Source organism: Lemur catta, chromosome 14 (genome assembly GCF_020740605.2).
Source record: "Lemur catta isolate mLemCat1 chromosome 14, mLemCat1.pri, whole genome shotgun sequence".
NCBI classification, from domain to species: Eukaryota; Metazoa; Chordata; class Mammalia; order Primates; family Lemuridae; genus Lemur; species Lemur catta.
The window spans coordinates 23,321,453-23,344,760 of record NC_059141.1 but is presented as its reverse complement, the minus strand read 5'-3'; the positions used below and the strand labels follow the sequence as shown (position 1 = coordinate 23,344,760).

The 23,308-nt window shown below is 35.6% G+C and overlaps 1 protein-coding gene across 2 annotated transcripts in view; it reads left to right on the top strand.

Moving 5' to 3' along the window:
* The window catches only part of SLF2 (SMC5-SMC6 complex localization factor 2), a 44,141-nt gene extending 20,871 nt beyond the window's left edge, over positions 1–23,270 (top strand). Inside the window, exons 10-20 of one of the 2 annotated variants that reach the window (XM_045568602.1) lie at positions 978–1,053; positions 1,815–1,956; positions 7,137–7,239; positions 7,798–7,974; positions 9,276–9,373; positions 9,936–10,023; positions 11,792–11,923; positions 12,367–12,444; positions 14,428–14,514; positions 17,174–17,242; positions 19,979–23,270. In XM_045568602.1, the coding sequence (XP_045424558.1) occupies positions 978–1,053; positions 1,815–1,956; positions 7,137–7,239; positions 7,798–7,974; positions 9,276–9,373; positions 9,936–10,023; positions 11,792–11,923; positions 12,367–12,444; positions 14,428–14,514; positions 17,174–17,242; positions 19,979–20,014 (1,086 nt within the window). In that variant the 3' untranslated portion in view covers positions 20,015–23,270. Of the gene's footprint in view, positions 1–977; positions 1,054–1,814; positions 1,957–7,136; positions 7,240–7,797; positions 7,975–9,275; positions 9,374–9,935; positions 10,024–11,791; positions 11,924–12,366; positions 12,445–14,427; positions 14,515–16,861; positions 16,881–17,173; positions 17,243–19,978 lie in introns of those variants that run through there. The other variant, XM_045568603.1, reaches the window with a different exon arrangement.
* Positions 23,271–23,308: the final 38 nt, after the last annotated feature.

Here is a 23,308-nt window from a genome sequence, read left to right as displayed (position 1 = left end):
ATAGAGAAAATTAGCTGGGCATGGTGGCGCATGCCTATAATCCCAGCTACTCGGGAGGGTAAGGCAGGAGAATCACTTGAGCCCAGGAGTTTGAGGTTGCTGTGAGTTAGCCTGACGCCATGGCACTCTAGCCCAGGTGACAGAGCAGGACTCCATCTCAAAAAAAAGAAAGAAAGAAAAGAAAAAGAAAATATTATATTAATTTGTATAGTTGTATCTTATTTTTTCAATTATTTTTTCTGGTTTATGGTTTGGTTTTTGCCTCTGATGTGATCAACCTTAGCAGCCTTTTCCTTTATGGCTTTTTGGTTTCATGTCATGATATATATTAGAAAGATATTTTTTGATGGTTTCAGTTGTTGTATTTGTCAAATTATAAATGGAAGTTATAAAAACAAGCAGCATGTTAGAATGTAAAGAGTCCTGATGCTGGGCCTAGCCACAGTGGCTTGTGCCTGTAATCCCTGCCACTTGGGAGGCTGAGGTGAGAGGATCATTGGAGCCCAGAAGTTTGAGACCACTCTAGGCAATATAACAAGATTCTTCTCTAAAAAATTGAAAAAAAAAAAAAAATAATCTGATTGTGGTGGCACACACCTGTAGTCCCAGCTACTCAGGAGTCTGAGATGGGTGGATTGCTTGAACCCAGGAGCTTGAGGCTGAGGCTGCAGAGAGCTGTGATCGCATCACTGCACCCCAGCCTGGGCAACAGAGCAAGTCCCCCTCCCAAAAAAGAAAAAAAAAAAACAGCCCTGACTTCAGAGTCAGACCTGGATTTAAATTCTATCTTCTCCATGTGTCACATCGGGTATGGTATTTAATCTATCTGAACCTATTTGTTCATATGTGTAATAAGAACCACTTCATAAGGTTATTGTAAGTATTAAATATACATAAAACACCTTTATATGTGCCTAGCAAAAAGTGAATGCTAGTGTTTTCTTTCTAATACCCTATCGTTTATCTATTTTTGACAGATGATGTCCGTTCATACAGACTGTATTGTATCAGTGCAAATTTTAAGCACGTTAATGGAAATAACAATTAGAAATGGTAAGTATATGAATTTACTGTGATTTAAAGTGTGTATTATATGGAATAAAAAATTATTTCTGTATTCAAACATCCTTAGTAATGAAATGAAACTCAGAAAACTGAGTATTAGCATTTTTCTAGTTGCATAGAGAAAAGGGGTATATGATCTTGCAAGTGGCAACTCTTACCTAATATTTACCAAATCATGGCTTAGTTTGCTGAGTAAGTGGAAATAGTTGCACTAAATAAATATTTATTTGTTTAACCAGTAATTTTAATTGGCTTATTGGTAAGCAACAGTATTGTACTGATAATGCACTAAGGCATATTGAAAGCATCCGTTGCAGAAATGTGACAGTTGCTTTCTCATCTTTAAGAGCCCCGATAATAAAAGAAGTTTTGTAGTTTACCTGTTTTATCTGTTTTGGGGATTGGTACTATCCCAAGCCACTGAAGGTGATAAAATTTTCCTGTGTTATCGGTAGTTGGGATGTTATTGCTAGTCATTTCAAAATGTTTTGCCTCCTTCTAGAGTTACACTATTTTATCCATCACTCTCAGATATTTTCTTCATGAATGTCATTTTCTTCATATTCGTCTGGAAATCTTTAATTCCTGTGATCATTCTATAACTTAACTATGTTGTTAGCCTATAATTAGCAGCTGTCATTTCTATAAAATCATTGTAATAATCCATATTTCACATGCTGACTGTCAGCTTGCAAATGTGGGGTTGTAGACCAACAATTTGGAATAAAATATTTTCTTCTGTTAACTAGATACCTTCAGTGACTCACCAATTTGGCCCTGGATCCCATCATTGTCTGATATAGCAGCTGTGTTTTTCAATATGGGGATTGATTTTAGATCTTTGTTTCCTCTGGAGAATTTTCAGCCAGACTTTAATGAAGACAATCTAGTGTAAGTTTTCTTTTCATAATTAACTCTAAAAACATCATTTCAAACTACTTTTACATATAATTTCAGTTAATTTATTAAGTTCAAGATTCAGTCTCGAATTTTTTTAAATCTCTCAAAATTGAGATCACTCCTTTTTTTTTTTTTTTTTGAGACAGTCTTGCTCTATCACCCCAGGTAGAGTGCAGTGGCATCATCATAGCTCACTGCAACCTCAAACTCCTGGGCTCAAGCGATCCTCCTGCCTCAGCCTCCTGAGTAGCTGGGACTACAGGAATGTGCCATGACACTCGGCTAATTCTTCTATTGTTTAGTAGAGATGGGGTCTCATTCTTGCTCAGACTGGTCCCAAACTCCTGAGCTCATGCAATCCTCCTGCCTTGGTCTCCCAGAATGCTAGGATTACAGGAGTGAGCCGCCACACCCAGCCGAGATCACTCTTAAATTAGATATGTTTTTAACATCTGTCTTAATCTAAAAACTGTCATGATGTTTAGCAGAAAAATAATAGAAACATGAAGACTGTCCATTTTTATTTAACACTGTTTTGGAGCTATTGGCCAAAGGAAATTAGACAAGAGAAAAAAATAAGAGATAATAAAAATTGGAAAGGAGTTATTAAAAGATTGGTTATTTGTAAAAGTGATTTAATCTATACATAGACTCCTGAGAGTCAGCTGAAAAACTAGACAAATAACTAAGAGAATCTGGTATGGGTGCCAGGGTATAAAATTAATAAAGAGACATCAATAACTCAGATATCTGGATGGTAACTAGTTAAAAGATACACTGGAAGAAAAGGCTTAATTTATAATAGTAAAAAAATAAAATGAAATATCTAGGAGTAAACTTAACTAGAAATGTGTGTGTGACTGTGTGTGTGTATAAAACATTACTAAGGGACAAAAAGACCTTATTAAATGGAACAACATACCATGCTTTCAGATATGAAAGTTCAGCATCATAAATAATAAGATCCCAATAAGAAATGTCTATGAGATTTTTGCAAGCGGGGAGGGGAGTTGCTTCTACACAAATGATTCTAAAATCATGGGGAAAAAATAAGTAAGACTTTCCAGAAAAGTTAAGAGGCAGGACTGGCCTCAGCAGATAATAAAATAGTATGGTACAAGTATGAAGATACAAAGCTCCATCAGAGCAAAATAAAGAAATCCAAGGTAGACCCAAATATATGTAGGTATTTAATATATACTAAAGATAGTATTTCAAAAAATAAGGAAAGAGTGAGCTGTTCTGTATCTGGTATTTTCCAGTATCTGGAAACCAGGTAGGCATCTGGAAAGAAATTTTGGATTCATACCTTAAACTTGTAGATAGATCAAAGATTTAAGTGTATATAGTGAAAACATTAAAGTAATAGAATAACTGAGCATGGTGGCTCATGCCTGTAATCCTAGCACTTTGGGAGATCAATGTGGGAGGATCACTTGAGGTCAGGAGTTGGAGACCAGCCTGGGCAACACAGCGAGACCCCATCTCTACAAAAAATTACAAAATTAGCCAGGCATGGTGCCATACACACCTATAGTCTAGGCCTGTAGTCCTACTCAGGCTGAAGCAGGAAGATCACCTGTGCCCAGGAGTTTGAAGTTACAGTGAGCTATGATTGTGCCACTGTACTCTAGCCTGGGCGATAGAACAAGACCCCATCTCTGAAAAATAAATAATAGAAGAAACTGACAGAATTTTTTATAATCCTAGAAAAGGAGAAGCTAGTTTTATGTATGAACTAACACCCAGAAACCATAGAGGAAATATTAATTCATATGACCACATTTTTTTAAAAAAATCTGCATGACAATAATCATTGTGAACAAAGTCAAAAATCTCAAAATGTGTGAAGGAGGAAGAAAAAATGTGTGTTTGTATGTATATGAAACACAAAGGCTTAATTTTAAGTCAGTAAGAAAAAGACCAATAACCTATTAGAAAGGTTATTAGAAATTGTTAGAAGAAATTGTTATTAGAAATTAGAAATTGTCCATTTATTAGAAAAATGGACAAAGGAATCGAATAGAATAGAATAGACTGATTACAGAAAAGAAAAGAAAAATGGTCCTTAAACATCATGAGAATATGTTCAACTTCACTTACGAGAAAAATGCAAATTCTTATAACTTATCCAAAACCAAAGTCTTCATTTCTCCAGTTCTGTTTTCACCCCATACAGGATCATTTATTACTCAGATGTAATCTGTATCTGAAAATATGTTGGATAGCAAAATTTTAGATAGAGACTATTATTTCATCACTTTAAATAGGAAAAATCATGTTTTCTTCACCCATCCAAAAACCCCGTTTCCCCTCAATATTAATAGAATACCTAGCTTTAAAAAAAGTTACCACGAACACATTAGTTCTGTGGTAATTTTGTATGTTGTATGCAACAGACTTTAATTTTTCTTTCTTCAGTGAGCTGTACAGTAGTGGAAATAAACAGTGTAATAAAGATATATAATGATTACGTTAAGACATAATAAATGCAAATATAATTTAACAAAATAAGAATTTTTTTATTGGTTACTTACCAATTGAAGAGTTGCTTCAATCAGATTTAGTGACTAGAGTAGGGAGATTTTGGCTGTAGTCACTCTTGTAGAGTGGTGAGCAAAGGTGGGCACAGTGAAGCAGGAGTGAGCTGGTGAAAGAATGTAATGTAATGCCTGTTTAAACATGAGCATGAGTCTGGATCCTGTTCAGATGTGATCACACTCACTCTTCTTTTTCTACCAGGACTCACATGCAACTTACCTATTTTTTGCTGGTGTGTATATCCATATTCATTTTCCCCACCCTGCGCCATGCATATTTATTATAGCAAGTTCTCTATACAAACAGTAGATGTGGATTAAAAATGTTTGTATATTGTTAGAGTAAATATTCAGATAAGCGGAATTGAGATGTTAAGGTATACGGGTGTAGTCCTTTTCTTAATCGTTATCCTGCTAGATATAGACTTAAAATTTGAGTCCTAAGTATGTCCTAACTTCTTTCTATTCTGTATCCCATCAATTCTCACATCCGTGTGTTCCTTTTCTCTACCTATGTCATTGCTATTCTTTCCTTTTCATTCCCAGGGTCAGTCTAATTCAGATCCTCTTTTCATGCCCAGCCTGGCAAAAATCTCCTTTCCTTTCCTCCAAATAGTCTTTTCACTGTTGAAGGAACTTCTCTCTCCCCTATTCTCAAACCTTTATACCTCATATTTAAGACTTTACAATTTTACTCTTGTCCATTTTCTATTTTGCTCTTGGCCTGCTGTTCCTCCATATCACAGTGACTAGCCCTTATTTAGTGCTTGCTATGTGCCAGACACTATTCTAAGGGTCACCTAATAGTCTCTACAAATATAAGTAGTATTTTCATTTCCATTGTACAAGTGAAGCAGGAACAGAAAAGTTAAGTAACTTTCCCCAAGGTTATACAGCTAGGAATGGGCACAAAGGACTACTAAGCAGCTGTTTTTAAAAACAAGAAAGTTCTTCACACAGAGTTATGGAAGTATCTCTAAGATATTACTGCTAGGTGAAAAAAGGAAGGTACAGTACAGCATATAGTATGCTACCATTTGTATTAAAGGTTGTGGGGTGGTAAAGGGTGAAAAAACCCTCTATTTTCTCCATACTCACAACTCTTCTGACACCAAATATGTGTGTTTTCCACATATTGTAATGTCTCTAATTATCTGCGGACACCACATGGGTGTCCTAAAATTTAATGCAATTCTGGCACTAACTACCCAGAGTTAGTGCAGACCCCACAGGTTAAGAGCTCAGTCCTACAAGACTGCCCTCGCTTCATATGCCAGTCACAAGTCCAGGCTTCTTGTACTTCTGACCTGCCAGCTATAAATTGAGAGTTCCCACAACCCCCTCTTTATGTTTGATAGTTTGCTAGAATGGCTCACAGAACCCAGGAAAAGAGTTTATTATTACTGGCTTATTGTAAAGGATACAACTTAAGAATAGTCAAATAGAAGAGATGCATAGGGCAAAGTATGGGGATGGGAATTCATGGAGCTTGCATGCCCTCTCCAGGTACACCACCCTCCCAGCATCTTGATCATTAACCAACTTGGAAGCTGTTTGAACTTTAGGATTTTTATGGAGGTTTTATTACACAGAGATGATTGATTAAAACATTGGCCATTGGTGATTAACTCAATCCCTAGACCTCTAGGTTGAACTAAAAGTTTCAACCCTCTAATCACTTGTTTGGTTGCTCTGACAACTGGTCGCCAGTACTTCAAGAGTCATTTCATTAGCATAAACCCTGGTGTGGTTGAAAGGGGCTTATATGATTAACAAAAGAGGCTGCTCTTACCCCCATCTGAAGTTCCAAGGGTTTTAGGAGCTTTGTGCCAGGAACTGGGGACAAAGACCAAATATATTTCTTATACCACAGTGGGATAAATATTCATATTTGTTTGTTTGTACATAAAATGCCTGTGGAAGGAAGAACTAAAACTAGTAGTAATTATCTGTGGGGAAAGAAAATGAGTAGCTGAAGAACTGGGCTGGGAGGGTGGTTTATCACAGCATACTGTACCTTTTGATTTTTTTAGCCATATGAATGTATTATTTTTTTTCAAAAAATTAAAAATATCTATCTTTTCAAAGCCAAGTTCATGCATCTCTTCCTCGAGAAACTTCACTGATAACCTCAACCAGAATTGGAGTGCTTTAAATTGTTTGTTTATACACTATGGCAGTTTCTTTAGGCCACTGTGAATCCTTTAACTATTGAGTTCTTTATAGTCAGAGCCACCTTCTACATAGCTTTCTGATACCAAGAGCAATGAAGATAATACCTTATAAAAAGTAGCTGGTTCAAGGGAAAACTAATGCATAGATTAGAAATTAGATTGGTGTTTGCCTTGAGTGGGGGATATTGGATTGACTTGGATGTGGCATGAAGGAACTTTTGGGGGTAATGGAAATGCTCTATTTCTTGATTCAGATAGTGGTTACATTAATATATACATATATATACACACACATATTTATCAAAACTTAAAATGGGTACATTCCTTTTATTGTATATAAAATATACCTCACGAAAATAGTTTTTAAAAAGTTGTTTAAAAAAGTTGTTCAATATTTCTTAAAAGTGAGTAATTATTTTGTGCCTAATTTCACATTGCTTTATTCACTCCTCAATAGTTCTAAAACACAGACGACATCAGGGGACAAAGGGAATGAAAATTCATCTTGTAAACCAATTTTTTCAACTCTTCCTGAAACCAACATTTTAAATGTGGTTAAGGTAGGAGAAAACATTTTTGTGTATCTTTTGTGCAGAATTAGAACCATTTAGTCTTGTGGTTAATGGTTTAAAAAAAAAAATCACTGGTTTCTTACCAGCTGATTTCCAGTCTCTAAAATTTCTTAGCAATAAAAGTTGTTATTGCTATTTTTATTTTTATTTTAATATTAGAAATGAAAGGGAACTTTAGGTCAGGGTTATGTTATTAAAATAGTTTGGAAACCAGTAATCTTTAGCAGTGTGATATATGAAGAAAAAAGTATTATTTACAATATAACTTAAGGATCAAGAATTAGTAACTGTGAAAACATTTTTAGCAGCTGAATCAAATCATTGATACTGAACCATTCATAAAATCTTGAAAACAGAAAATGAAGAAGAGAATACCATTTAATTCAACTACTAACATTGAATATTTCTTACCTTCTTTGTTCTAGACATATTAGTTTTCTGTAGAGTTCTCTTTTGGATCTTTTATCAAAAAGATTTTATAATTAAAACTCTTCAAGTAAAATGTATCTCCTGAAGTTATTTTGTTTATGCATTTATGTCAAAAAGTTTCTAGGCTTGTGCACATCTATACATCCAGAAGGTTACCAGGATCGTGAAATAATGTTGCTGATTTTAATGTTGTTTAAAATGAGTTTGGAAAAGCAGCTGAAACAGATTCCTCTAGTAGACTTCCAAAGCCTCCTGATAAACCTGATGAAAAACATCAGAGATTGGAATACAAAGGTAACATTACTTAAAACTTCAGTATTCGTTTTTTGCAAAGCATCACAATTTTGCTTTTACAGTGCATGCAGAATTAATACCCTTTCTAACCTTAGTTAAGATCTTTGGCAGATTAAAAATGAACAGGAGAAAAGACTGTGTTTGATGGAGCTGTATTATTTAAATTTATGATAATTTTTCTAAAACTGCAGCTATTCATTCAACAAAAATGTGTTTATTGGAGATTTCCTGTAGACTGAGCATTAATGTAAGTGTTTGAGATTCAGCTGTGAAAAAGACAAAGCCTTTGCCCTCATGGGGCTTGTGTCCTAGTCAAAGGGTTAGATAATAAGTACATGTAGAAAGCAGGGCATGGGTATAAAAAGTAGCAAGGCAAGGACGGTATGCTATTTCATATGAGGCAGTCAGGGAAGGTCTTTCTGAAATGACCTTTGAGCAGAGACCTAAATAAAATGATGGGATGAGTCATACCTACAACAAAAATTTAAGTTGAACTTCTGCAGCCTTGTGGAGGAGGAACATATGTAGTTTTTGTTATATAATATTTTGTTAGACCTTTTAAAAAATTATATTTTTTAACCTTTTTTGGTGGAAAATGTAAAACATGTAAAAAGTGGGACAAAAAGTATAATGAACCCCTAAGTACCTATCACATAGCTTCAATAATTGTCAAGATATAATCAATCTTATCTAATCTGTTAAGCCTACCCCATATTTCCTTCCTCTACTCATCAGATTATTTTGAAGCAACTTTTAGGCTTTTTTAAAAAATTGATAATATTTGTATATATTTTGAGGGTGTTAGGCTTAAAAATACTGGAATAGGATCCCTAAAATGTAAGAAATCCCAGATCAGGAACATCTATAATCTTGTACAACTCCCATTATGCACATTTGGAAACTGGTACTTGTGTTTAGATCAGTTTATTTTTCCAAGGAGGACTGTTTAAATATAGATGAAGAGATGACGTAGCACAAAACATGAACGCCAAGTGAAATTCTGATCAATGTATCTGTTCATTCTGTTTAAGACAAAACTGAATCTGTGTATTGTGTTCATTTTACCACACAATGTATAAATTGTCATGACATCTATGTTAGCTAATTCATGGGTGTTAATTTTATTCATTTCTCTAACAGGCATATTACCTGTTATCTAGACTCCATGCTATTTCTAAAAATGAGTGCTCTGTTTTACAATAATGCTTCCATTAGGGCAAGAAGGGATGTAGATGATCTGCTGGATGTTTGATTCTGCTGTACTGTTTGAAAAACAATATTGCTTGTTCTTTTTTTTTCAGGTGCCTGAACTCTGTCTGGGCATAAATGAACTCTCCAGTCATCCCCACAACCTTCTGTGGTTGGTACAGCTGGTTCCTAACTGGACATCACGTGGAAGGTATTGAAAAGTGAGAATTAAACATTAAGAGATTTTATAATGTTTACATTATTGAAATGGTTTGGATCCTTTATTTCCATTCATCATTCTTTGAATGTTAGATCAGATTTTTATTTCATATTCAGTATGTGGGAAAAGGCATTGATAGCCTAATTCTGATTCTTAACTCAGATCATTATGTAGTATTCTTAATTTTTAAAGTTTAGTTTATCTGATAACTTAATACAGACGACACATTCTATAACAGCGAATGAAATGGCTTCTTTTTTTCTTTGTTTAGCAGAAGGAAATTCCAGCAATAAAATAGGTTTTCTTTCAGTAAATCAGCAAAGATAAAAGCTCTTAATGATTTACTGAACTTTAAGCAATTCTAACTTTATCTGCAAATATTTATATGAAAATTTTACTATTCTCTAGCAGCTTCTATGTTCTTGTACAATTTTCCTTTGAAACATTTCCTGTGTTTCCAATTAGAACTAGAATTCCTATTGACTCATTCATTTGCTTCTCAAGCAGTATTGATTAAAATACCTTCTAAATATTTTTAAATTCTTAATTCCAGGCAACTGAGACAGTGCCTCAGTCTAGTGATTATTTCAAAGCTTTTGGATGAGAAACATGAAGATGTCCCTAATGCCAATAATCTGCAGGTATATGTACATTTTTGTTTTTAATAAATGGGAGCGGTAGTGAAGCGTAAGGAAAATTGATAAATCCTAAGTCAGAAGTCCTAGAATTAGATCTCAACTCACAGGCATGAATACTATTCATGTAATCTTAGGCATAGTACTTAACTAACAAGATCCAATTTCTTCATCTGTGAAATGGAAATAGTATTATACCCTCTGCCACATAGGATAGTTGTGGACAATCAGATGAATTAATGTGTAAATAAGCTACTGGGAAAATCATAGTGTGCAGTTATATGAATATGACATCATTTATGGAATTAGTTCCACTTATCAAGCAATTTAATCACAAGATTAGAAATTGCAGAACCGCTGTACATTAATTTCATCTTTTACCTATTTTAATATTAATCTTTTTAGATCATAGAGCTTAAAATGTGGTTGCCTTCTAGAAGGCAATATATCATGTGTATATAAGTGTGTATAAACATGTCCTTTGGAAGTCATACTCTTTGAGAAGTTCTGAAGGCTTTTTATAAACATTGATAGCACTAATAGAGCTACTCTTACATAAATTTGAAAATCCAGCATAAAACTGGATATGGATGTCCTTGCATTCTTCTTGTCTGAATTACAGTTCAGTACAGGGTACTCTACCGGGTTCTGGGGATTTAAAAAAAATGGATTAGATTAGAGACTCTGCCCTTAGAAACATAATCTAGTGGTTGAAACAAAATAAACCATTGTGAGTTAGTGTGGTAGTAACAGTGATAGAAGTATGTATAAGGTGCTATGGTACAGAGAGACTGATGGCAACAGCTGATTTCTGCTTTAGTAGAGTTGAAGTAGATTTGATTCCAGATATATGGGGACCATTCTTGAGCCACCAAGGTGAATTAGCAAATAGCTCTCATTCCTGTCAGTGATATTTCCTGCCATCAAAAGAGATCCAGGAGCCGGGCGCGGTGGCTCACGCCTGTAATCCTAGCACTCTGGGTGGCCGAGATGGGTGGATCACTCGAGGTCAGGAGTTCGAGACCAGCCTGAGCAAGGGTGAGACCCCGTCTCTACCAAAAAAAAATAGAAAGAAATGATTTGGACAGCTAAAAATATATATAGAAAAAATTAGCTGGGCATGGTGGCGCATGCCTGTAGTCCCAGCTACTCAGGAGGCTGAGGCAGTAGGATCGCTTAAGCCCAGGAGTTTGAGGTTGCTGTGAGCTAGGCTGATGCCATGGCACTCACTCTAGCCCGGGCAACAAAGCGAGACTCTGTCTCAAAAAAAAAAAAAAAAGAGATCCAGGGATAGGATTTCTACCATCTCCTCCTAACTTTTATTCTGTTACCTTTTCCTTTTTTGCCCATGTAAAACTGCATGGATAATTAACCCTCAGACTCACTAGTTGATATTCAAATTACACAATCTAGTTGTGATTTTTACCGCAACTTGTAGTGTTTCTTTTCAGAATTCAATGACTTCTATCTATAAGGAGATTCGACTTTGTTCACTTTTAAATAATTTCACAGAGGAAACAATCCCTATGGCCTCTCTTGTAATATCATTTGGTCTCCTCCTAAGCATTTATCCTAAACTACAAGTAATAAATCTTTAACTTAAAATCCTTTTTAAGCAATTAAGGAGTTTTAGGTAAAGGGAAAATGGATATCACTGGACTATGGAGAAAGCTAAAGGGACAAAATGAACAGGGAAGACACTGGGAAAAAATAACTTAAGAGAAAACAATTGTATTGCTTAGTATTGTTCATTGTCTCCTTTTTCTTTTGATAGATATCGGTCCTACATCGTTATCTTGTACAGATGAAGCCTTCTGATTTGTTAAAGAAAATGGTCTTGAAGAAAAGGGCTGAACAACCAAACGGCACTATTGATGACAGTCTTCATTTAGAACTTGAAAAGCAGGTATCCAGGGCTAGGTCACAAAGAGTACTTGTGAACATAACTGATACCAACTTCCTAACCATAGACTGATAGCATGGGCATTTCTGGATTTGGAGATGAGATATAGTCTAGCAAACATAATTATGAAGTACATGATTTTTTTTAAATTTATTACTGTTATGAAATTCTTCAGTAAACTTCAGAGTTGACAAAGGATGGTTGTTGGTAATTTAATACTGAGAGTATTTTTTGTAGCCCTTTATAAAGGCAGTCAGTCACAAGGTGGTAAAAAGAATGCCCTTGAGTCAGAAATCATAAGCCTAGTTTAAGCGCTACTTACTTACCAGCTGGGTTAACTTTAGGATATCCTTTATCTTTCCTGGGAAACTTTCCTAATGTATAAATTGTCATGACATCTATGTTAGCTAATTCATGGGTGTTAATTTTTTTCATTTCTCTAACAGGCATATTACCTGACCTACATTCTTCTTCATTTAGTCGGTGAAGTTAGTTGTTCTCACTCTTTTTCTTCTGGACAACGGGTAGGTAGTGTTTAGTGTTTTTGTTGTTGTTTCTGTTTTTAAATAGGTGGCACTATCGATGGACTGAATCAGCATGCTTTATATAGGAGAAAACTTAATAAAAGTTAACTAGTTTTGCTATAGAAATCCCAATGTACACTGGAAAGAAGGGAGTAATAGTAACCTTGTAGCCATATCATACTGAAAAGAATTGCCAGCAAATGTTAGTTCTGTTTATTGTAGTGGAACTTAACTATCATAACTTGACAACAGTGTAATATATTCATAAGATACCAAGGTCACCCAAATGGGTCAGCTTGTAGCTGGTTTCTTCCCATCCCATCTCTTCTTCCACCCTTTTTTTTTAAATTTAGGAATAACATTTGCCTTCAGCATTGCACTGATGATAAGTCAGGCTACTTTAGAAATGTATTTCTAAATTATCTCCCCATATTAAGGTTTTCATTTTGAATTATTCTAGTCTTCCCATATTCCTGGGGAAAATTCTTGTTTCATTCCTCGTTTCATATCTTAGCTATTCCAATTCCTGTTTTAAAACTTAGTACCTCCTAGGTATGATAGAAGGGACACAAGACTGGTTCATGTGTTTTTATAAGTGCTGTAGTACATAGAACTATGTTTGTTCTCCTGATTGGAATCTAATATAGTTATCTATCTTGTGATGTTCTTATGGTTTTAATATTTTCTAAATTGTTTTTTCTGATTAAAAACCAGTCAGTGATTATTATAAAACCATACAAGGCAGAAAGTGAAAGACTCTTACAATCCAGTGTCCTCTTGTAAATTTCTCCATAATTTATGCATATACTAGCATAATTATTTTAATAAAAATGGAATCATACTGTTAGTATTATTTGCAACTTGTCTTTTTTTTCCACTTTAAGATATTAGCACTTCTGTCTAATAACTATGATATTTCAAAACCTTTATTAATGAACATCACATTTTTTGTGATTATACATAGTGCTAACATAAATATGCTTATTCATGTATATCTCTGCCCCCTTGTGCAAGTATATCTATAGGATAAATTACTAGAAGTAGAATTCCTGGGTCAAAGGTTATAAATATTTCAAATTTTAATTATTTTACAACAGTTATTGTCACATTTCCCTCCCAAAAAGTGTTCATTTATATTCTCACCAAGGATGTATGAGAGTATCTGTTTAGCACTATACGTTCTAAAACTTAAGACACTTAATTTCTCAAATTCATTATTCACTTAATGTTTCCAAGTTTTGGTTCAGTATGGTCCTCTATTAATAAAAGCTTGTTTTGCTCATAGAGAGAGAAACAGATTAGCTGTTATTTGAATATTCCATTAGATACTGTGTTAAAGGGCTGGGCACTGTCTCTCACGCCTATAATCCCAGCACTTTGGGAGGCCAAGGTGCGAGGATCACTTGAGGCCAGGAGTTCGAGACTGGCCTGCGCAACATAGTGAGACTCCATCTCTACAAAAAAATGTAAAAATTATCCAGGTATAGTGCCTTACACTGGTAGCCCCAGCTACTCAGGAGGCTGAGGCAGGAGGATCACTTGAACCCGGGAGTTCAAGGATGCAGTGAGCTGTGCTTATGCCACTGTACTCCACCTGGATGAGCAAGACCCTGTCTCTTTAAAAAAAAAAAAAAAAGAAAGAAAGAGATTGAAAATGTATTAGGAAGCACTCTTCTAATTTCTTGAGTTCTACATCACCCAGTCTGAACCCTAGGGTTAATTTTCATTAATGTGAGTTAATCTGTAGCAAAACAACTTTTATTTTTGTGCATATTTTTAAAACTGTGAATAAATTATAGCAGTCTTATTGTCATGGAAGTGACTACTTTTACTGATATGACTGCTATTATGTTGGATGGTTAACATCAGACTGGAAAATGATAGGTTTTTAAATGATTTAGTTGCTCCAAATGTATGATCTCTTCTTTGTTACTTTGTAATGCTTCAGAGCTGTTTTTCATCCCTTGCATTTGTGTTGCACAGAAACACTTCGTGCTACTCTGTGGAGCTTTGGAAAAGCATGTTAAATGTGATATTAGGGAAGATGCAAGACTTTTTTATAGAACTAAGGTAAGTATTTTTTTCCTTATATATTAGTTTTTTGTTTAATCTTGGCTACATTAATATTTAAGGAAGAAAAGCATATAAGCCTCTTATCAAAAAAAGAACATATAAGATTAGGAATATGACTTTCCCCTTTAATAACAGAAATCAGCTTCTGCTAAATGCTTCTAGCTAGATTGAAAGTGAAAGGAAAAAATCTCAAAGCAAATACACTTTTCACTTTACTTTCTGTTCTGAAACTCCTATTACCCAAGGACAAAGATTCTTCCAATATTAATGAAACTTCTTAGTTTTTCTCCATTATACAAATTAAAACCTTCATGTTTAAGTTAGCTTCAAGGGTTGAAGCATTGTTTCAGTAAATATACAAGTTATGAAACAGTGGTTATGAATTTTATGATGGTTGAAAACTTGTTTTATTCATAGAGAAGAAATAGATTAGCTGTTATTGTTTGAATGTTCCATTGAAGAATGTGTTAAAGGAAGGACTCTTCAAATCTGTGGGTCCTACATCACCCAGTCTGAGCTCTGGGATGGAAATAATTCAGCAGTAAGTGTGTAAGCTTTTCTTCCTAAAAGTTTTATATATTTGAAGTCAGTAGAAAAGCCAAAAATATGAGTATGGAGTAGGAAAGCAGTTTTAGGGGTTTTATTTTGTTTTGTTTTGTTTTTTGTCTAAATATATGGGGTACAAGTGTAATGTTGTTACATGCAGAGATTGCATAGTGGTGAAGTCAGGACTTTTAGGGTATCCATCACCCAAACAGTTGTACACATTAAGTAATCTCTCATCATCCACCCAACCTCTCACCCCAGAACTTTAGTATCAATAGAATGACAGTTTTTCCTGAAACATAAAATTAAACAACTCTTTTTTAAAACTTTCTTCTAAGGACTTTTTTATTCCCAGATCATCTTTTAGCTTTGCAATGTAATGCAGTGCTGATTCTTTTTTGCCTCTTGTGTTTGGATAGTCATTGAATATGAAATCTTAGCTTTGTAACTTTATATCTTACATTAATTAGCTGCAAAGGTTAGTCATTTGAACAGTGCCATTTGGATTTAGTATAGTATTTGTTTTATTAAATTTAGGTTAAATATAAAAGTAAGCCGCTATTGAAATTATATCAGATTTCAGATTTTCAAATATATGTAGGGGATAGCTTAGAGTAGAAACTCTAGTTTCAGAAGCACATGCTTTTGAATGTTGACTAGAGTTACTGGCCTTTAAAACTCAGTGGTAGTGGGTGTTGGTGACAGACATGCTAAAAGGGGATCACCCAAAGTTTATGCTTCTTAAAGCCGAGAGCCCAGGCATAGATTGGTGGCAGGGCTCCTCTTACTTAGTGTGGAGAGTGACACAGTGCTCTGTGGAGATTGCTTCAGGGGATGGTCCTGCTGAAATAGGTGAGTCCTGTGCCTCTCCAAAAGCCTCTTGTAGAAAAGTTGGTGATTGTTTTAGAAAAAATTTACTGAAGTCTAGATGGAAGAAAAAGCAGAGGTTGCAATTTACTTTATAAACTTAAACCAGCTATAAAATTCCTGACTTGTTTAAAACATTTTTCTCTAGCAGTTATGTTCAATAGCTAATTGAGAATCTCTGGAGTGGTACAGTTTTATTATTGTGGTAAAATTAGAGTTTAGTACAGAGACTTGCTAAACCTCCTAACGTAGGAATATATCAGGTACTTAAGGAGGATTCATAGTACTTGACAAAAACATGGAGAGAAGTAACAGTGAATTTTGGATCTTCTGATGTGGAAAGGAACAAATGACAAATATTTTTTGTGGCCTTGAGTCTTTCAAACTCAAAAGCTGGGAAGGCAGGGAACAGCCAAAGCCTTGGGCCCTATAACACGGAGCACCCTTCAGCTTCTCAGTCTGGGTGTTCAAAAGCCAGCAAGTCTAAAGAGTAAGTGTAAGTTCCTCTGAAGGCAGGGATTATGTTTTTCTGGGTGATCTTTTTGTTTATCTTATTTTAATTTTTTTTTTATAATTTCTACCTCTCTCAAATGGAATGTACCTGGGTGATATTTAATAATTAACAGAAAAATTGAATTCTTAGTATTGAATGTTTTCAATGATAAAGGTGATAAAGGAAAGTCTTTTCTGTTTGTTTGTTGTTTTGTTTTTTGTTATTTTTTTTTTGAGACAGAGTCTCACTCTGTTGCCCAGGCTAGAGTGCCGTGGTGTCAGCCTAGCTCACAGCAGCCTCAAACTCCTGGGCTCAAGTGATCCTCCTGCCTCAGCCTCCCCAGTAGCTGGGACTACAAGCATGTGCCACCATGCCTGGCTAATTTTTTCTATATATATATTTTTAGTTGTCCATATAATTTCTTTCTATTTTTTCTAGTAGAGACGGGGTCTCGCTTTTGCTCAGGCTGGTCTCGAACTCCTGAGCTCAAACGATCCACCCGCCTCGGCCTCCCAGAGTGCTAGGATTACAGGCGTGAGCCACTGAGCCCGGCCGGAAAGTCTTATTAATTGCTGTGATTTGAAAGCCCCTCCAAAAGATGAGTAGTTTTTTTTCCTCTTTCTTGACAGAAATCAAATTGAGTTGTTGGGTATGGGCTTGTCACAACTATCAGATCTTTTGTTTCAAGTGTTGATTGTAGATGAGGATGTTTTGATCTGATCACTTTTTCCCTTTTTGATTACTTTTAAGGTGAAAGACTTGGTTGCCAGGATACATGGGAAATGGCAGGAAATAATCCAGAACTGTCGGCCTACTCAGGTGTCATTTTATTAAATAGTTTTATTCTTAATATCTTTGCTAAATGGTACTCTTCATATTATTTGAAACAAAGTACAGTATAACAGAATACATGCTTTGTGTATTTTTTTAGTTTTTGTTTGACTTATAGTCATTAATTTATTTCCGGGAGTGGTTGAGCCCATTTTAAGATGTTAGATTGCATCAAATGGAGGTTATTCAATGAGGAACATTTTTTTAACAGCTCTATTGAGATATAATTCACAAACCATCATTTCACTCCAAGTGTACAATGTTTTTTAGCATATTTACAGAGTGAATACCATCACCACAATCTCATTTTAGAACATTTTTGTCACCCCAAAAAGAAATTCCGTACCCATTAACAGTCACTCCCCATTTCTCCACCACCCTCATTCTCCTCCTCACTCCCCGCAAGCCCTAGGCAAACACTAATCTACTTTGTCTGTATAGATTTGCCTATTCTGGACATTGCCTATAAATGAGATATATTGAGATATACTGTGTGGTCTTTTGTGACTGGCTTCTTTCGCTTAGCAATAATGATAAGTGAATCCATGTTGTGGCTTCTATTACCAAATGATATTCCATTGTATGACCATATCACATTTTACTTATCTACTTATTAGATGGACATTTGAGTTGTTTCCACCTTCTGGCTATTACAAATAATGCTTCCATGAACATTTGTATACAAGTTTTGTGTGAATATGTTTTCAAATGAAAACATCTTGAGCATGTACCTGGGAGTAAAATTGCTGGGCCATGTGGTAATTCTATGTTCAACGTTTTAAAAAACTACCAGACTATTTTCCAAAGTGGCTCCATTATTTTACATTCCCACCAGAATGTAAGAGATTTTGAATTTCTCCACATTCTTACCAACAATTCTTATTGTCTCTCTTTTTGACTAAAGCCACATTGGGGGTGGGAAGTAGAATCTCAGATGGTTTTAATTTGTATTTCCCTAATGACTAATAATGTTGACCATCTTCTCTTTGTACTTACTGGCCATTTATTGTATTGTTTCTTTGCAGACATGTCTATTCAGATCCTTTGCCCATTTTTAATTGGATTATTTCTTTTTGTTATTGAGTTGTAAGAATTCTCCATGTTCAAGATATAAATCCCTTATTAGATATATAATTTGCAAATATTTTCTCCCATTCTGTGTGTTGTCTTTTCATTGTCCCAGTGGTATCATTTGTAGCACAAAAGTTTTTAATTTTGATGAAGTATAGTTTATTATTTTGTTTTCTTTTGTCACTTATGTTTTTGGTGTTATATCTAAGGAGGCTTTGCCTAAGAGGGGCATTTTCTAACACCTGCTAATAAGTTTTCCATCCTGCTTGTTTACAAACTAACTTATGGAGAACTGTCTAAAATGATGCTTCTCAAATTTTTTAACATACATAGAAATCAAGTGGTAACTTGCTGAAATGCAGATTCTGATTCATAGGTCTGAAGTGGGAACTGAGATAGATAGCCTGCCCTTCTAACAAGTTCTCAGACTGATGCCAATGGTGCTGGTCCACAGACTGACTAAACTTTGAGTAGCCAGGGCCAGGAAGTTACTTGTATTTTATCAACATAACAGGAACACTGAATATTAACCAGGAAGAGCAATCCCACTAATTTATGTTTTGTGATTGTTGTAATTTCTTTTTTTTTTTTTTTGAGACAGAGTCTCACTTTGTTGCCTGGGCTAGAGTGAGTGCTGTGGCGTCAGCCTACCTCACAGCAACCTCAAACTCCTGGGCTTAAGCGATCCTACTGCCTCAGTCTCCCGAGTAGCTGGGACTACAGGCATGTGCCACCATGCCCGGCTAATTTTTTCTATATATATATTTTAGTTGGCCAGATCATTTCTTTCTATTTTTAGTAGAGACGGGGTCTCGCTCTTGCTCAGGCTGGTCTTGAACTCCTGACCTTGAGCAATCCACCCGCCTCGGCCTCCCAGAGTGCTAGGATTACAGGTGTGAGCCACCGCGCCCGGCTATTGTTGTAATTTCTAACCTCAGTAGGTTTTTTTTTTTTTTTTAAGGCTGGCCATCTGTGCTGATGTGGCATTAAAACAATAATTTAATAGCAAAACTATATTAGCTTAACATATTTTTTTTTTTTTTTGAGACAGAGTCTTGCTCTGTTGCCCCGGCTAGCGAGAGTGCCGTGGCGTCAGCCTAGCTCACAACAACCTCAAACTCCTGGGCTTAAGCGATCCTACTGCCTCAGCCTCCCAAGTAGCTGGGACTACAGGCATGCGCCACCATGCCCGGCTAATTTTTTCTATATATATTTTTAGTTGGCCAGATAATTTCTTTCTATTTTTAGTAGAGACGGGGGGGGGGGGGGGGGGGGGGGCCCTCACTCTTGCTCAGGCTGGTCTCGAACTCTTGACCTCAAGTGATCCACCCGCCTCGGCCTCCCAGAGTGCTAGGATTACAGGTGTGAGCCACCGCGCCCGGCCTAGCTTAACATATTAATCTCCTTAAATATGTCCCTCTCAGTGCCTACGGGTGAGAAAAATAACCTGTACTTATTTTAGACTTTTTTTTATTGTTCAACCACAGAATGTGAAATTTGAATCTGATCACCATAACTTTTAAGTGACATGTACAATATAAAGATTTTATTACTTCCACTATCAAAGTTTATTGTCTGATGTTTCATAAGGATTAATTCATAATATGATTAAATTTTCCTTTATCTTCTTTTTTCCCCCCTTCCCTTTTTTAGGGGCAGCTTCATGACTTCTGGGTACCAGATTCTTAACAGGAGTTGCAGCAGCAAAAATATGAACCAAGAGAAACTAAATAAGAGCCTTTCCTAGAGGAGAAGAAAGGATTATTACAGAATTCAATGGAATGCTAAGAAAATGTACAGCCAATGTGCCACTTGCTTATCTAGTATGATGCTGGTAATGAAGAAGTTGTCATTTCTGAAGCAGATATGAAATGTGATCTGCTTAACTGTTAAGGCAACTGACCTTTTAAGAGAGCAGAGTCTTATAAAAAGAGGAGGGGTAAAAGCAGCTAATACTTAAATGTCTGACCTATCCCTATTAACTCCTCTTGTTAAATTGTAAGCCATTATCTTTCTTTAGAATAGTATTTGTGGCACTGGGGAATGACAGGAAATATGTAAGAAATGAGTTTGGACCAACTTAAGGAGTTGGACATGGAAACCAAGACCAAGTTCCATTTGGATTTAATTTTCCTTCTTTGTTATTTTAGGATCAAAAGGGAAAGCATAGAACTGAGTTTAGTAATAAAACGCATAAATCTCTTCTTTAACTCCTATAAACCACAGGAAAGTTTCGATCCATGCATTTTCCTTCACTATTCAAGATTAAAAATCTATTAGATTTTAAAAAATGCATTTAAATATATAATTGAGAAACACAAGTTTGATATATTGTCAGATCCCCTTAAGGGGAATAAGCTAAGCTGTAAAATAGTGGCTCAGTTTTTATGCCAAAACAGTCATGTGCAGTTTGTTTTGAATTTCTTTTAAGTGCATATATTTTTTTAAATACTGGTTAAATCTTAGAATCTTGGCTAAATCTTAGAATCCTGGCTGTTGATAACCATATTACAGAAGTCTATATTGTAAAAGCCTAAAGATCTGAATATGTTTCCAAAAACCTGTTTTTCTTGAGTATATAACTTTGGCAGAGACCTGGATGATATCTATTCTTTGGGACACTATGTGTATGTGTGTGTGTGTGTGTGTGTGTGTGTGTGTGTGTGTGCACACATGTGCTTATACCTGAAGTTGTTGCACTTGAAAACCCCAGCTGCTCTAAATTCTTAAACACTGGAAAGCCATCCTTTGGTTTAAATGGTGCAGGGTTAGGAGAAGTGCACATGCTGGTTTTAGCCAAGGGCCCTTTGAAGTCTTTGGTAATAATAGAGTCTCACTAGCCAACTGAAAAATTCTTCTATTGACTGAGTGTCCCTTTTAGGAGGATTTGTTTGCTGAAAGAGAATGCCAACTTTTTTTTGTTCTATATTGGCTTGGGTGACCTGTTCTCCTGAGCACTCTAGTGTCTCCAGTTGTGCAGGAGAAAGATGACGGAGGGGGAAGGGAACTGGACTTGATGTTTATGGTTTGAGAAAATGAATTTTGAAAAATAACTTTCTACCTCTAAATTGAGGCTTAGGAGTAAAAAACATTTTATCTTCAATTTATCATTTAAAAAAGCATCAGTAACTTTTGAGCTCATGTCAAGCATTGGGCAGTTAGAGATTTTATCAGGAAGAATAAATAAGTCCAGTTTCCAAGAACCTAACGCTGACTGAGGCTCTAAGAGTCAGACCAACAAAGTTTTATTCTGTGTTGAGTTTACTGGTAAGAATATTATCTTGATACTACCTCTCAAGGGTATTGTTACAAAATGCCACTTATGGTAAAAGAGATAGATACAAAGAGTTATATTTGACAGAACCTTGAAACTCTGGCATCTATCTGCCCAACAATGGGGGCTTTCACTCTGTAATTTAATACTTTGTAGATACATTATTTGTGTGTAATTTTATAAGTGTTCATATTTTTCTCATTTTGCATTGTGTAAAGTGTACAAAACCTGAAAAGTATAAAATACTGCTTATATTGCTTGTAATTACAGTGTGTAAATATTTTCTAATCGTGTATATTGATGGGGGGACAAGTGGGTTATTCAGGTTTTTTTTTAAGTGACCCTTTTATATTGCAGTTTCAACAGATAACTGCCCATCAAATTTAAAACCACTTTGATACATTTTTATTTAACAGTTCCAATAAGAAAACTCTATTTTTAATTGTTTTTCTCCATTAGAGAAAAATACTTCATGTGTCCCTTTAAAATAAATGGCCAGACGTCAGTTTAGGCCCTTGTATTTATGACTCTGGTAGAGGTCTTCAGTCTCCAGGTTACAGTCCAGTATTTGCATTTGGGTTCTCATAAAAATTTTGTGATTCTCTTTTAGCACAAGTAGCCCATGGTTTTTCTCTCAAATCAAGTATTTTCCTTCTCCCTCTTAAGTCCCCACACGTTGTCTCCCTCCTGCTGTTATTGCCCAGTGAATGGGATAGTGGAGAGGGAGAAAATGTTCATTGCACAGAGAATGTCAGGCCACTTTGGGGACTTGGCAAACAAAGCTTGCACTGAGTGGCGGTGTGTTTGGCAATATTACTGTGCCAAAAATCACCTTGTCTAATTTTTGGATATGTATGTCAAGCTTATTACCCTTCTTGCAAGCTGAAAATCAAGGTACTTGTGTTTATGCTTTTGTGTGTAACTGCCTTTTCTAAACTGCTTTTCTTGTTATCTGAAAATATAATTCTATTATATCATGCTAAGTGAAGAGGCTCTCCATGCACAAAATGCATCTATGTAGCAGTCAAGTAACAGCATTTGTACATTTTCTGTCTTATCTCCTGATGGCAGTGGTACCTTTGTCATCTTTTGGGAGACTGGCATTTTTTGTTTTGAAGCGCAAATAGTAGCTTGCTTTGGACTTCACAAAAATCTCCCCAGATATAAAAGATAGCAAATGGTGTGTTATAATCCAAGCTCCGTTAGAGCATTTGCATTTTTATTTTTATCAAAACAAATATAATTGGTGGGGACTGGCCAGTAATAATATGTGGAGTCTTTTAGCCAAGAGTAATTTTTAAATTTAAAAAAACAGAAATTTTAGGAGGTGGCCCATTAACAAGCGACTGAGTTGGAAGATTAGGAGATGACTGTTCTGGTTTGTCTCTAAGGAGGCAAGAGTAGGGTACAGGTGGCTGGGCATGTAGAGCAGTTAGCATGATCTGTGGATGTTACTCTTACTCATTAACGGTGTTGGTTCTCATTATCTGTGCATTTGTTTACCCTGGGCGGTCCTGTCAGCCAGTCGATCCACCAGCTCTTAGACAGTAATGGCAGATTTCCTTTTTATTTTCTTTCTTTTTTTTTTCCCTCAAGATGTTATACATCTTGTTTTAAAGTCCTATGAATGTATGTGTGTGCGTTATTAAAACTGCTTTTTCTCGGTTTGAACATGTGTTTGGTAATATTTGTTTGGGAGTGGGGATGGC